Consider the following 17,085-nt stretch of genomic DNA (forward strand, 5'->3'; position numbering starts at 1 on the left):
GTTAACATCAACATCGAAGGCAGGACATTACCCATGGAATTAGACACTGGTGCAGCTCTTAGTACAATGTCTTACAACGAGTTTAAAAAAACTTGCCATCCCACAGAAAATATTTTCTACTAACATTGAACTTCGAACTTATACAGGAGAAACCATAAAACCGAAAGGAGTAACATTTGTTAAATGCACGTACAAGACTCAGAAGTTTGTTGGAAAACTTTACCTAATTGATCAAAACGTTGACGCCATATTCGGAAGGGACTGGTTGAGAGAAGTTAAATTAGATTGGGGTGAGATTAAAAGTTTTACAACGAGTCAGACTTCAAATCTAGGAAACTTTTTAAGTGAATTTAGTGACTTATTTGATGGAAAAATTGGTGTTATACCTGAATATCTGGGACATTTTAGACTTACTGATGGCGCGACGCCAATATTTGTAAAACCAAGACAAGTACCGTTTTCCCTAAGAAGTAAAGTAGAAAATGAACTTACGAGACTAGAAGAATGTGGAATCATAACAAAAGTAGATCATTCAGACTGGGGAACACCCATCGTACCTGATGTCAAGCCGAACGGTCAAACACGGATTTGTGCTGACTATAAAGTGACTTTAAACAAAGCGATCAAAGACGAAAACCATCCATTACCCAGGATTGAAGAAATCTTCTCTCAAATGAACGGAGGAAAATTATTTTGTACCTTGGATATTTCTAATGCTTACCTCCACATGAAAATGGACGAAGAAAGTGCACACATGCAGACACTCAGCACCCATAAAGGTATGTACAAAGTAAATCGTTTGATGTTTGGGGTGAAGGTAGCACCATCTCTCTGGCAACAATTCATGGACAAAACCTTGCAGAGACTTTCTAGTGTACAATGTTTCTTTGACGATATTATCGTTCAGGGTAAAACAGCTGAAGAATTATTGGCTAGATTAGTAAAGTTCTAGAACGATTAAGAAACAATAACTTAAAGATGAACCGAGATAAATGCAAGTTTTTTCAAACGAGTATCCAATATCTTGGGCATGTTATTGATGCTCAAGGACTTCACAAAACCAAAGACAAAGTCTTGTCTATCATGAACAGCAAAATACCGGAAAACATAAGTGAACTTAGAACATTTCTCGGTCTGACAAACTATTACAACAAGTTCATCAAAGATTTAGCAACAATCCTCCACCCACTCAATAATTTACTGAAGAAAGGCAACCGTTATGTGTGGACTTCAAAATGTGAAGAAAGCTTTCAGAAGGTTAAGTCGGAAATAACCAGTAACAATGTACTTGTCCACTACAATCCAGAACTCCCATTAGTACTTGCAACCGATGCGTCTCCAGTGGGCCTTGGAGCTTGTCTTTCACATCGATACAGCGATGGAAGTGAGAGGCCAATTAGTTTTGCCTCACGCACTTTGACCAAATGTGAACAAAAATACAGTCAAATTGATAAGGAAGCAACAGGTATTTACTGGGGACTCAAGAAATTTTTCCCTTACTGCTACGGGCGAAAGTTCATTTTAGTGACTGACCATAAACCGTTAGTGTCAATATTCAGTCCCACCAAAACCCTTCCAACAATATCTGCTACAAGACTGTTCAATTATGCACATTTTTTATCAGGTTTTGACTACTCAATTGAATATAGAAGAACCTCTGACCATGCCAACGTTGACTTTTTGTCTCGTTTTCCTACTGAACATAGCACTACAAACTTTGTGGACGATTGCAGCCTTTTTCAACTTAATCAACTTGATTCATTGCAGATTGACAGTATGCTTATATCCAGAACAACTGCTCAAGATAAATATTTACAACCAGTACTACATGCCCTTGAAACAGGAGAGACGGTCGAACCTTTTGGTTTCCACGACAACGAACTAACACTACAAAATGGTTGCATATTCAAGGGCTACAGGATAATGATTCCAGAAGCTTTACAACACTCAGTGTTAAATGAACTACATGTTGGACATCTAGGCATGGAGAAGATGAATATCCTTGCTAGAAGTTTTTGCGCGTGGAAAAGTATTGACAGAGATATTGAGCAAATGGTACGTACATGTGAACAATGTCGACTCAAGATACAAGTGGAGTTTTGGAACAATTATGGAAAAAGAAAGTTCGCTACTGTACAAAGTTAAAATAGACGATGGAAGTGTTTGGAGGAGGCATGTTGACCAGCTATTGAAATGTGAAGTTGGGGGGGGAGAATTGATACATATGATTGATTTAATTTTGCCTTTTATAATTAATCCATCAGATGTTTTTTTGTTTATGTTTTAAAAATGTGGTTCTGAAAATACAATTCAATGTTATGGCAGATTACAGTTTATTTCTTATTTTTATAAGTTTAGTAATTTAACACTTAGTTTACTGGCCCAGCCGGCCGGTTGCACAAACAAAACAACTAGGCAAGGTCAGACAACAGAGCTTTGCATCTCGGTACGTCATTCTGTTCTTGGAACTCGTTGCTAGGCAACGGAACTACCTTTGTGTATTTTCGGAAATCGTCGTACGTTCCCGGCGGACAGTCTGCTACTACTACTTGCAGTCTAGCTTCTGTTGAGGTTATGTTTTAGATTTAAGTTGCGAGTTTATGTTTACACAATGTGACAGTCGCACAAGTGAAGTAAACAATCAAAGTAGTGAAGTTGTAGTTTTGTTCAGTTTATTTAGTGTTGGTTATTATATTGTTCTTTAAAAAGGATTCTTATCTTCAAATAAAATTGAACAAGGAAGTAAACAAAGTAGTGATTCCGCGTCAACTTCTGCAAAGAGCGATGCCGAGGCAGCTGAGGGAAGCCGTAAACCAAAATACAGAAAATATGACGATAAGTATTTAGATTTTGGTTTTTCTTGTATTGAAATTAATAATGAAGTGCGCCCGCAATGTGTTGTTTGCATGAAGGTTTTATCAGTCGAATCTATGCTGCCTAGTAAACTAAAACGGTGTTTAGAAACTGTCCACTCAAACTTGATAGGGAAACCAAGAGAGTTCTTTAAAAACAAAGGAAACTGAGGCAGTAAAACAAAAGGCTTCTTTTTTTAAGCATTCCAAAGCTAACAGCGATGCACTTTTAGCTTCATTCAAAGTGGCATATCACATTGCAAAATGAAAAAAAACCTCACACAATTGGGGAAGAGCTTATTTTACCAGCTGCCGTTGACATGGCTAAGATAATGATTGGCGAGGATGCAGGGAAGCAGCTTCTTAAAATTCCTCTGTCAAACAATATAATAAGCAGGAGGGTTGATGACATATCTGAGGACATTAACAACCAGCTTATAAATAGTTTGAGAGGTAAAGAGTTCGGAATTCAATTAGACGAGGCTACTGACAGTCACAAAGACGATAATTTAATTTGCTACGTTAGGTATGTGAATGAAAACCAGTTGATAGAAGATTTGTTTTTTTGTAAGGAAATTGAAGGAGGCATCTCTGGTAAAGAGTTGTTTGATATTGTTAACAATTTTATGGCGGAGAATGATATTAACTGGGAAGACTGTGTTGGGGTGTGTACTGATGGAGGCCGGTCAATGTCAGGCCACTACCAAGGACTGCAATCTCGCATTCGGGAAAAAGCCCCAAACACTGTTTGGACACACTGTATTATACACGGAGAAGCACTGGCAGCAGCAAAGTTCAGTTCAGAGTTAAGTGCAGTTATAAAAACCGTAATCCAAGTAATAAATTTTATCAAAACAAGATCAATGAAAGCCCGGTTTTTTTTAACTATGTGATGACACAGGCGCTCAACACTCGTCCCTTTTGTACTATAGCAGTGCTCGATGGCTATCTCTGGGCAATTCTCTGCTAAGATTGTTTGAGCTGAAGCAAGAAATAATCCACATTTTTCTGAGTGAAGACAATAATGCTCTTGCTGATACGTTTATTGATGAAAGTTTTCTCCTTAAACTGGCGTTCCTGACAGATATTTTTGAACGTTTGAACATTCTTAACAAGTCTTTGCAGGGGAACAATACGGATATTTTTCAATTGACCAGTAAAGTTGAAGCATTCAAGAATCTTATGCTTTGGGAAAAAAGTTTGAAGAATGGAGATTGTTCGATGTTTTCAACTTTGAATCAGTTTCTTAAAGAAAACGATCTTACTCTGAAAGAAGAAATGAAAACAATGTTGACTCAGCACTTGTCTAGAGTACAAAGTTATTTTGAAGACTACCTGCCAAAAGATGAAATCAAAGCGCAGCAGTGGGTAAACGACCCTTTTCAAACTGAAATGCCTGAAAACTTCAGCAATGAAGAAGCAGAACAGCTAATTGACATTTCAACGGACTTGTCATTGAAATCAAAATTTCAGTCCCAATGCTTGTTTGAGTTTTGGAATGGTACTGAAAACGATTTTCCACTGTTGAGCAAAAAAAGGTTTGCGTGCAGTTATTCCATTGGCAAGTTCTTACCTTTGCGAGTGTGGTTTTCCGCTGTTGCAGTGATAAAATCCAAGTATAGAGCAAAGCTTAACATTGAAAAGGAAATTCGGGTTGCTATATCAAAATTTACACCCAGGTAGAATGAGCTTATAAAAGACAAACAAGCGCATCCGTCCCATTGAAACAGAAACTTATGGACTTTGTTATTTATGTATATTTTTTCAAGTTCGCATTTCATTTCTATTATAGAATTTTCTTATAAAAGGGAGTCGTGTTTTTCTTATGGTTGTTTTAAGTTATTATTATTACTTTTCTTTGCAATAAATCAAGTACAATCCAACTTTTGTGTGTTTAATGATGTTTTTTACCGTTGTAAGAACAAGGTAAACCTGGTATGTTGTTAAAAAAGTATTAACAATCTTATTAACAATGCTACGTAAAGTATAATAACAAATAACTATTAAATTTTTATACTAAAAATTTTATTATTGTAATATAAGTGCAATGCAAAACGGATAAATTATACTAGGTGCGCCGCAAAGCCATGTCTGTACTCAAAGGGAGCCGTGGGCCAAAAAAGTTTGGGAACCTCTGCTCTAACCTGTCATAACAGTGCGACCAAACAAACGAACTAAACCGACCAATCACCACGCGCGGAGTTAGAATTTAACTGTGTTTAGCAAGAATTTCAAATTCCAATTTTAGTAAATGTTTTATTCAACTTTACCATTTACAATAACAAATTTTAATTAATTTCAAATTATGTACAATGTTTTAGTAAACAAAATATATTTCTATAGTTAAAAATTTGTGCAATTCTTATTTTCATTCAATTCCTTGTTCCTATTGTGCAATTTAATAATATTCATATCAATAAATATTCTACCGAGAAAAAGACGTTGTCACGTAAAATCTTCGCCCGTAAAACCGACTTTACAGGCAACCATAATTTTTTTTAACTGTTTCAAATATTGGCGTGGTAGAAGTACTCCACCCCACGTATCATAGGTTTTACTGATATTTCATGCAAAAATTCGAGGCTATATATAATTTTTAGTAGGCTACTTATTTACAATGTCACGTGATGAAATTAAATATATATAAACTGAGTTTGCTTAAAAATTTACTTATCGTGATACTTTCTCGTTATTACCATGGTTACCCGTAAATTTAATCTATAACTATTTGCTAACCCTTAGCTAAATCCTATGCAGTTACATGAATTATCATTTTCTGCTTTGTATTCTTGGTGGAAGTGAGTTGGTTTTAATTAAAAAGACATTTTTCATACCTCCGCAATAAATTTATTTTAAAAGCGCTTTTGCTGGTTAAGGCATCATCCTTTTTTTCATGAATTATCATGAAACACAATTTCGCTCATATAGAAATTAAGCGTAAGGGAAATTTCAAGTCTGTATGTTATACTGTTTTAGGATGTCTTGTTAACAAAAGGACAGTCATAAATGACATTATTCCAGCCCCTCGATTGATATATTTACAAAATATAATCCAATAAATATAAATTACGTTATTTACATTTATTGGGCCTTGTTAAAAGATTGAATAAGTTAAATGTATTTTATTTACCTGAAACAGGTCTCACCTTCGTAGGTGAATAAAGTATCAAACATATGCTCTCGATCATAATTATTTTGTGTCATGCGTAAATCTTTAAAAATAAATCCAATAGGGTTATCAATTTTCTGTAATTCTAAAAACTCTTATGTGAGAGTAATACTTTTTTAAATAAATATAGTCCTTGTTATAAATATAACCTTTATGTACAATATATTTAAAATATATTCACAAATGACAGTGTTAGAAGTTAAATTACACGATTTCAGGCATGACCAATGAATGATTTTTTATTAAATTTCAGCAATGATTCTAATGAGCTGACTTACCCTGTAACTACCCTCTTGTCTATATGTATTCGTATGTGCAATAAAGTTAAGATCAATAAAAATTAATAATAGTGAATTAATTAATTTTTGTCTAAAATACCATTGAAATCCAATGAAGGTTTGTTGAATGAGAAAGATTAGTAAAAGATACCCACAGTAATTTATAATTTTGGAAAATGGTGGTATTTATGTTTTTGTATTAATTTAAATGCAATTAAACAGCTGTTGACGCTTTCAGCTGAAGTTAGACGAATTTGATGGCACATATTAAGCAAATTTATAATAAAACTAGTAGTTATCCACGGCTTTGCACGCAATTTCCTATTGAAAACAGGACACTTTATATTCATGTATGCTTTTTGTATGACATTTTAAACGCTCCTGAAATAAATGATAGTCACTTAAAGCTATTCCAATCTCATGATCCATTTTAGATATAAGTTTTCTTAAACAGTTTTTTTGGGCCCTGACTTCATAGAGTGAAATAGTTTTAATTATAATTTCCCTCCAACATTCCATGATAATTTATTAAATTTCTCTGACTATTTTATAAATAATTACACGATTTTAGGCCGGTTTAGAGGAAAACTTAAACCCGAAGACAATATACTGCATTCTGTGCAGTTTAAGAATGGAATTAAGCTTATCTTTGATGTAAATTATCTTGGTGTTCATGTTAATTTTGTGGTTAATCTACGCTTTCAAAACTATAAATACCAATACTTTTCAAAAAGGTAATTAAATTGATTAAACATATGATTGTGTTGTAATATTATATTGTTTATGTCCTTCTCCGTAGACTAATGGTTATAGCCTCGATTCTGAGGCCAAAATATTCAAATCCCGGGGAGGTCCAATCATGTACTTTGTACTTTAATAAAAAAACCAATGCACTTCGAAGCTGGCATAGCTGACGCTGAGGCTTAAATGAGATTAAATAAAAACAAATATAGTGTTTATATAGAACTTTGTTAATTACTTTCTGACAGGTTCTTTTAATAAATACAATGTTTTTGCTGCAACCCATTTCTTATGGAAATGTTTACAACTTGATCATCAGCCCTAATGTCGTAGAGAAAAATCATTTATTCTTTGATACATATTTCAGAACACTTTCTTTACATATATTTCTCGATAAACTAATAATTTGGATATAAAGTATCAAGTTCCGTCTCCTTAATTAAATTCACTGTATTATTTCCAATACGAATGTAGAGTTTCCCTTGTGCTCCGATAAAGAAAATATATACCAAATTCAATAATAAAGCGTCTTATTTCGGCTCTTTTAATTTACTTTCGATAAAAAATAGTTCAAGTGACAGTTATAGTTTGCCTCTTTGTTGCAAAAAGAAAATATGTAATTTGGTACTACTTAAAAACTACTGCGGTAATAAAGAGTTAGGTCCATCTGATTAAATTCACTTCCGGCCTAATTTATTTACTTCTACAAAATATATACATATGTTGGTTTTCAAGATCTGAGTGAGTCAAAAATCGTCTATTACCAACACTTCTAATCTGTTTTCGGTCTAAGACATTTCAAATGTTATATTTACATTTGTGTCCAAATGACGAAAGTATATCGTACAACTAAAACGTCTCTGCGGTAAATAAGGGTCTGTTTCAGACGTTTAAATTCACTCCCGCTCTAATTTTTATTTACGGTTTCACAATTGAATTATGGTGTTCCACTAACAAAGAAAACGATTACCTATGTTGCTTTTGGAATCTAAATAGTTTTATATCTAGTGCTTAATTGATTTTGATGTTTTCACTGAGGGGAAGAAAGGGAAGAGTGTGTTAACATTTGATTTTCATTAATTACAGTAAACATGCCATACACAATTATTGTAAGTGAGCTAACCACATTTGATTAACTTATTTGCAAACATTCACAGCCTTATGAAATAAGATATTTTTTACAACATCGTTGAAATAATATTTCAATAGAATTAGATCGTTTAGTAATCATTGGTGCAATTATAATGTATAGTTAGATAATAAGTCTTAAAATTATATTAAAAATTAAATTAAAATTACATTAAAAATTATATTAAAAATTAGATAACAGTCTTTGCAATCCGCATTCACTACTGACGAAGCACTATACAACAATTTAATATTTTTACAAATTTAAATGTTAACAGATGTCTTTTTGCCTGTTTGATGAACTTCAGCTGAAAGTGTTAACAGCTGTTAGGTATCAGGTCACATTGTATTAAGTGTCGTAGCGCAGTCTGCCGGATCCATAGTAAAACATTTAAAAATTATCAAAGATTTATAAATAAAAAGGTTATTAAATAAGCAATTTAAATTGGACCGAATATTAACGGCACAGTTCTTCATTGCTATTGTATTACAGGTATTAAATACAAAATTAAGACCTAATTAAGAATTTCTACATAATCATTCCATTATTTTCCAGAATACAGTTCGACAACAATAGGAATTTACAACGCAAAATCTTAAACATGGTTATTCTGGAAATTTGCATGAACTTACTAAGGATTTATACCTTATACCGCAAGTAGATAGATAGTAAGTAGGATTTCTTCCAATACCGTAATATGCCCTAGCTAATAGCCCTAATATTGGTGTATATTTTCTTCACCGAGAAAACAAGGCAACCTCGACTATGGTACTGGAAATACCTAAGACCAAAAGTAGTTTAGCGTTGACCTATTTGGATTTCTGAGAGCTAAGAACGCATATAGATCAGGGCAATAAGGAAATTTCGTGTGATTTCTTACGATTGGTAGTAGACACCTTTTAACCAAAGTAGGCTCTTCAGACCTGAGTAAGTATATATCTTTTTCGTCGAGACCACAAGACAGACTATAATTTGGTACTGGAAATATTTTACACTGAAACTATATAACAAGGGATAGAAGTAGACCCTTTTTGACTGAAGTAGCTTTCTGAGACCTATATATTTGTATTCTTTACCGAGGCTACTAAGTAAATTTAGCGTGTATAAAGCATATGACGTTTGGAATATAAATATTTCGAACCAGAAATGCTCATACACTTGCAAATTGTATGTAGAGTTCCGGTAAAACTATGATGCTTTTAACTATAAGTACTAAACAAATATGTGTCTGTTGTACGCATACTTAGGTTTGAACAATTTTAGAGTATTTCAATCTTATTACATAATAAATGATTTGATAAGTAGGATAAGGAGTGGCTTTTTAAAATTGCGTATGAACAACAAGTAACTGCTGGATATATTATAAGTACACAAAATACTGGTTTCTCTGACAACAAACCAAGGGTTCAAATGTTTTCACGTATGAATTCCCGAAGACGATTGAGTTTGAAAGCTTAAAGTGCAAATAAAATAAATTATTTTAATCATAATTTTGTCTTGGATAAAAACCAACTCACTCCAATCAGGCATCTTTTATTTATATAATGTGCCGTGTTTATAAGCTTCTTCAACATTTTTTTTGGTCCTGATACAAATAAACACGTAAATTATCTATTTAATGACTACAAATAATAAAAATTGAGTAAATATTTTCTATTCTTCTTCACTTTAGGTGGCATGTATAGGGACAGTGATTAAAAATGTATTAAAAGTGCATTATTTAAACCGAACACCGATTTAACCTCTAATGTGTAATCTCTTTGAGTTATATGATTATATAATTACAAACATATGTTATAGATTGTTGACAAGACAAGAAATATGTTCGATTATTGTAAAAATCTCGTGAGTTGTGTTAGTAATAAACATGTCCAAAGTTTTTTCGTTTTTTATATAGTAATTGGCGACGAGTCTAAACAGAAATAAGTCGAAAACAAGTTTTATCCAGCACGCTTACACGTTCTATTTGTAGAAGATAGTCGCAGATATACGAATTAGATGTTAATAACTTGACATTACAGGACTTAGACGACAAGTCATTTGCTGCCCATGAAATCTGTGAACGACGAATGTCTGCAAGAGATAATTGAAAAATATGTGTTTTCATATTACGTTAGAGATCGCCTTCCATTGTGAAGTGCTAGAACTCTATTTTCAACTCACACGTAGAGCTATGCATATTGGAATATTATGTGTTTGGATGCTGGTAATAAAAGAAAGGTGAATATTCAAATTTCTACACAGAGTGAAGATAAATCTACAGTAACATTCATTTCATCACCTTTAACGGCGAAGAAACTTTAAAAGGAATTATGAAACTCTGGGATTGTTTTTTTTGGAAATTAAGAACATCAAGGTCGAAAAACGGAAATTGGACCTCTTATTTCATGCACTTCTCCTACATCAAATGCTGTATGACCTCTGTGCACAAGGAGATCTGAAGGAGACAACGGACTCAGACCTAGCACAAATTTTGGAAGATTTCTTGGGCAACCGCAAACTAATTTCTTGGATAGACATCACATATTCATCTGTAAAGTCCAATTTTATGTGGAACCAATGACACAATTTGCCGCTGAACTAAAGCAATTGACTACAAAATTGTTAATTTAACTGCAGGTGTTTAGAGTCGATGTCAGAATTGTTAAATTAAAAATTTTTTAAGATTCAGAAACTATGTTATTGCATAATACTTTACTAAAACTTGTTTAAAAAATCGTAAAATTAGCTAGTATTTTGAGCTTGCTAAATTTTAGAGAGAGTTAGTGAAACAATTTGAGTCAGTTCATTTCGTGCATATAAAACAATTAATTTCTCGGGATTTACGAGAAACCACAGATTTGCCTGATGCACGAAGGTCTCTTTCCAAAAACGCACCGAAACCAACAAGTGATCAACCCACTGAAAGATTTTATAAGTGTGAAAATATTGCGCACCAACCTAAGAACTGTAGGGCCATTGGTGAAACTTGCAAATTTCGTAGCAAGCTTGGTTACATCGTCCGTATCTGTAGAAACAAATTAAAGTGGCAGTGTATTTCTTCAAGCTGATGTGGAAACTAGTTCCGAAGAGGAACCTTACCAAATTAACAAGAACATAGGGATGTAAATAATAAACTATAGTTCAACTGATAGTGGATGGTAAGATTGATAAAATTGAAATGGAAAATATTGAAGCTCTAAGTACGATTAATATGACTCGTTTGGAATATACTGTATTGTTTAAATTTTTTTCCAAACTAACGTTAAACTTTCCACTTTACCGGGTAAACAATCGAACAGATGTGAGTAGCTTTTATAGAATTTAACTAAAAGAACTATAGATATTTTGTTAAACAACGTTATTAAAGTGAGGGTTGAAGCTTATATTTTGTAGATAATGGCTGACAGAAATAATGTTTTAATGGGCTAGCATCTTAAACCCGCCCATTAAAAGCGAACCAGATTTGATATAGAACAAAGTGTATATAGAATATTATCGGTAGAAGGCAAAGGTCTTGTCTAAAAGAACATTTTATACTGAAAGGGGGTGCGAATCTAGTTTTCTTTATAATTCAACAAGTTCTCTATAGTCTCAGGGAGAAATTTGAGAAAGAACTCGATCGACTGGAGGAAGTAGATATCATAACTAAAGTTTAGCATTCAGAATAGGGGCCCCAAGAGTACCAGAAGGTCATTTGACAGGAGATGTACTTATTGACTGACGTTGATTTATAAGGTTTATCTGAACAAGCTCGTTAAATATGATAATTTCAAAACACCCTTAATCGAAGATATATTTTCAGAAATGAATGGTGGAAAGTATTTCTGCAGACTAAATATCAACAATACTTACGTTCACATGAAAATCGATGGCCCGAGCACGATATTGTTTTAATCGATTATTTTTGGTTTGAGTGTCGCATCATCAATCTGGAACCGTAATATGACGATGATTCTGCATGGGTTAACTGGAGTAAAGGCATTTCTTGGTTATATCATCGTTGAAGGACACGAGAAGAACTAATGGAACGACTGAGTGCTGTGTTTAGAAAAGCTGGAAAGGAAAGGGCTCAGACTAAATAGATGTAAATGTAATTTTGCTAAAAAATATTTAGAACATATGTTTAATGAAAATGGTCTTCACCAAACCAAAGATAATATTAGTGCAATCGCCAATTACACACGAAAGTTACGGAGGTCCTTCCTAGGCGTGGCGAATCATTACCAACGTATTCTTCATTACGCAGCCTTAATACTTGCCTCTACACTCTTCACAAACTATTGCAGAAAATCAAACATTCTGTTGATCCCATGAATATGATAGAGTTGGTTTAGGATACATATAACCTGTTAAACTTACCATATCAACTCTATACATTTAGTTTAAATAACTTAAAATGAGGAGACTTTACATCCTTAATGTTTTTATAATTTATCACTAAATGTAAAGCAAAATATTTTAAGAAAAATATAAGTAATACATATAAGCGGATCAACCAATTTCCCAGAGACGAGGATAAAACAAGAAATTAGGTCTCGTCACTGGTGAGGGAATGTCCCCCTCACTGTAGGGTATTTATAATTAAATGGAGGAAATTTTACAGCTTTCGAACATTACGCTATTAAGCTCAGTATTTTTGGCGAAAATCTAAAAATCTTGACGTTTCTGATCACGTGATACAAGATGTCGTTCTATTACGTAAATCCATCTCTAAGTGTTGGACTCTTAAGATTTTAAACTTGCTATTTTTGGAAAATCTCCGGTTCCGTTATAAAAAATGGCTTATGTCTTGAAAACGGTTACCCTAGAGCGTTTTACTTTTAGTTTTGTCCTACTACTTAACATTTTCTTTAATTTTGGCCCTAAAAACAGAAAATCAATTTGAAATTGTGAAATTTTTGAAGTACCAGTCCTGTCACAGATGTTAAAAAGAATGGGCAAACTGCAACAAATTAATAACGGCTTCCAACATTCATTGCTGTCAAGGAGGTATATAACAAAAAAACTTGTATATATTGCAAACGACTGGTAACCATTTTAACTTGACTCGTCACTAGATCAAGTGTTCCTGTCTAGAGTGTGTTCCCATAAAGGATAAGCATGATTAAATATCATCTCCAGGTACCGTTGTAGAACCTTGCTCGAAAGTACCATTCCAATTGCCGATAGGTAGTACGTGTGCCGTTGAATCGATAACTAGACTAAAGAAATAAACAAAGGATTCAAGGGTCGCATAAAAACCTGTGTCGTTGAAAACCATCATGGAATCCAAAACCCTACTGCGTTTCTGGAATGACTCAGAGAAGTGACTTGCAAAATCGCACAGCACGCCAGAGAACACATCATCAATGTCAACCTTGTGTTAGAAGCCGAGTGTATGGCACCGGCTAGTGATAAAAACGCATTGAAAAAGATTAAATTAAAGACTGAAAACACAGTTATCTCCCGGCTAAAGACATTACCGAATACATTAAAGTAGCAGGGGAAAACTGTTTTCTGAAATGGACAAGTTTTACGCCAAGGAATCTGGAATTAAGGAAATACAGTTAAAAACTACTCAGGGGGTCTAGTTACATGGAAGTCCCTAAAAAGACCGTAGTTAAATATGCTGTCATAAACGTAACGAACATAGAAATGTTGCGTAAGGTCCATCCTTGCCGCAATGTTTCCCGTGTACTGGCAAGCAAAGCCTGAACGAATGCAAACTTACCAACGATTTAAGCACGAGATAGATGTACATTCCCGTTAGTCATTATAATGTCAAGATTTATGAGAAGCGTACTGGAATATACATTAACGTGTACTCTTACGATACGAGTCTCCTATCCGTTTTACGTTACACGAGAAGAGAATAATAAAAAATGAAAATATCACTTTTTAATGTTACGTAAAATATATGAGCCGATTGGTGAGGAGGAAGTGGCTGGCGTGATGCGTTCTCTAAGGGTGTCGAAGTCAACTGACGTAAATGGCGTGTCGACATGGCTTTTCAAGCAATGTTACATGCCTCTGCTGAAACCACTGACAATGATAATCAATACATCTTTCCAAGAAGGCATGTTTCCTACGGCACTGAAAAGAGCTGTAGTAATTCCAATTTTTAAGAAACATGATCCGTTGAAAGTAAATAATTATCGGCCAATCTCAATCCTACCAGTGCTAAGGAAGGTTTTTGAAAAACTTTTCATAAGTAGGATGCTAAAATTTTTTGAGAAAAATAATATATTATCTCCAAATCAGTTTGGCTTTAGGCGAGGTAAATCCACAATCGATGCAATCACGCACTTAATTGAGCTGATTGTTGATAGCTTGGACAAGAAAACAGTAACGCTCAGCGTTTTCCTTGACTTGACTAAGGCTTTCGATTGTGTGGATCACACCATTCTACTCAACAAATTGCACAGTAACGGTATTAGAGGTTTGCCGCTAAAGTGGCTTCAGTCATACCTCTCCGATAGAAAACAACAAGTATCAGTTCAAAATTCATTTTCACGTACAACCAGTCTTAGATATGGGGTCCCTCAGGGGTCCATCCTCGGACCAGTTTTGTTCCTGGTGTACGTAAACAATTTGAATTCAAAGATTCATAAAGGACACATAGTCCAATATGCAGATGACACGACTCTCTCTTTCACATGCAAGTCAAAATTTCAAGTTGAAATTCAAGCTTACGAAGAATTAAATGTATATACACAATACTTTGAAAACATAAACTTGAAACTTAATTGTTCGAAAACATATTACATGGTTTTTTGGTGGAAGCACTGCACCATTTCAGTACAGACCTACTGTGATGTTGGACGACAAGGTCCTGGATGAAGTTGACTGTACGAAACTCCTGGGAATATACCTCGATAGAGGGTTGACTTGGAGGAACCATGTGGACAGTGTTTGTGGGAAACTATCAAGTAATATTTATCTCTTGAGAGGTCTTGCCGAATACTGTTCAGATCAAATAATGAAAATTGCATATTACGGTTTGGTCCACCCACATTTATCCTACGGTATTATATTGTGGGGTGGCTGTTCAAATGGCGACTTCCACAGACTTTTTGTCTTACAGAAGAGAGCTATTAGAATTATTGCTAAATTAAACTTTAGAGAGTCGTGTAGAAATTCATTTAGGGAGCTCAAAATACTAACATTGCCATGTTTGTATATACTGGAGACTACTGTACATTGTCGGTTTAAGAGCCAAATGGTTCGAGGTCGTGACATTCACAACTACGATACGAGGTATCGAGAAAATGTCAGACCTGCTCAGCATAGATTGAGAAGATACGAGCAACTTCCTTCTCAAGCCGGCATAAAGTTTCTAAATGGGCTCCCTGAAGAAATAAAATCAATAAATGATCTAAATCGGTTCAAAATTACATTGCGACACTTTTTAGTGTCTCATTCTTTTTATACAGTTGGTGAATTCATGGACCATCTCACTAGCTCCAATGTGCGGTAGTACAGGGGCGCTGATATCCAAAGTTATTTTTATTATATATTAATTTTACTGCTTGACAAATTTTATTGTTAACTAAAATCGATATTGTTTACAATATTTTAAAAATTAAATCGTTAGCATAAGACATTTCATTATTTTAATGAATATACAATTATTATTATGTGACGCATGCTATGCAATGTTAAAATTGTTTCTGGCAATAAAGTATATTGTATTGTATTGTATTGTATTGTGAGTTGACAATTTTCGAAGCTTAAGCCTAAGATCTAGCTATTCAAACGCTGCGCACTACACTTTTGGCACGAAAACCCTACTAAAATACATCAAGAAGACTGCAAAGAACTAGAGGCGTTGAACATTATCACAGAAATAAGGTTCCATTGTATAGTTTAAGGAACCTAAGCACTCGATGAGTTTGGTTTTCAGTTTTCATGTTGAGTGTAAGCTGACTCTTGTAGCCAGCAGTTGGCAACCTGATGCAGTCAAGAAACTGGATTTATACACCGAAAAATACCAGAAGCATGAAGCTGTTAGTTCTTCGTACTATATTGTGTATTGTCACGGTCAGTACAAATCACCAAAACATATTCCGGAACTAATGCGAAACAAATATCTGTAGAAAGTTTGATCGGTAGATCTATATATATACTGTATGCAGAAAATAAATGCTCAGAGGCTTCTTTAAACAATAGAAGAAAAAGACTTCATATAAATCCTTTAATATTTCGACTTTATTGTCGTTTTCAAAAAGGTACAAAAAGTTTATATTATATTATGTTATATATTATATTATATATATTATATTATATTATTATATAATATTATAATATATATATATATTATATTATATACAAAGGGCTGTTGTTCTGCCTTTGGCGGTTCTAATAATATGCCCGCCTCTTTGAGTGTTTTTTTTCCGATCCCGGACTTGCCGGTCGGTTTTCTTTGGTAAACACATAGCGATATAATGTGAATATCCCTGTAGCTTTCCCCTCGCACGGAATTCCCTGTAGCGCTGTATTAGCACGCTGTCCTCCTCCTCCGACCACAGGTAGGACGCCCTAAGGATCGGTGGGGAAGGGGGGGGGGGCGAGCCTCTCCGCATTCCGGGCATCCGGTTGGCATACGTTTCGGTGGATCGTGAGGCCGGCCTGGCTTGAAAACTTCCTTCCACATGTGCAACATGTGCTTCGGCCGCCGCGGGTGCTCCCCTACACCTGCTGTAGTGCGTCGCCACACCATTCCACCTTCTGTGGAGTCAATCACACTTAGTGCACTGGAAGCGGAGAGGCGCGTCAACGTGTTGGGCCTCGTGGTGCGCCCTTAGGTCCACAGCCCTGGTGAACCACGAACTGCAGAGCCTGCAGATGCTTGCTACCCACGGGTAGTCGTATATAGACATGACGGGTTGCATGCCAGCAGCCCCCGGAGGGGTGTTGTCAACTCGGTTCTTCGCAACTGCAACTTGACAATATTTA

General features: G+C 34.7%; 1 protein-coding gene across 1 annotated transcript; it reads left to right on the forward strand.

The window, feature by feature from the left end:
* Positions 1–733: 733 nt before the first annotated feature.
* On the forward strand, positions 734–16,672 carry LOC124371398 (zinc finger MYM-type protein 6-like). Its single transcript, XM_046829729.1, has 6 exons — positions 734–779; positions 1,844–2,055; positions 3,425–3,662; positions 3,754–4,390; positions 16,034–16,170; positions 16,593–16,672. The coding sequence occupies exons 1-6, from the start codon at positions 734–736 to the stop codon at positions 16,670–16,672; spliced, it is 1,350 nt and encodes a 449-aa protein (XP_046685685.1).
* The last annotated feature ends 413 nt before the right edge of the window (positions 16,673–17,085 follow it).

The sequence above is a fragment of the Homalodisca vitripennis genome, unplaced genomic scaffold, assembly GCF_021130785.1.
Source record: "Homalodisca vitripennis isolate AUS2020 unplaced genomic scaffold, UT_GWSS_2.1 ScUCBcl_1350;HRSCAF=4859, whole genome shotgun sequence".
NCBI classification, from domain to species: Eukaryota; Metazoa; Arthropoda; class Insecta; order Hemiptera; family Cicadellidae; genus Homalodisca; species Homalodisca vitripennis.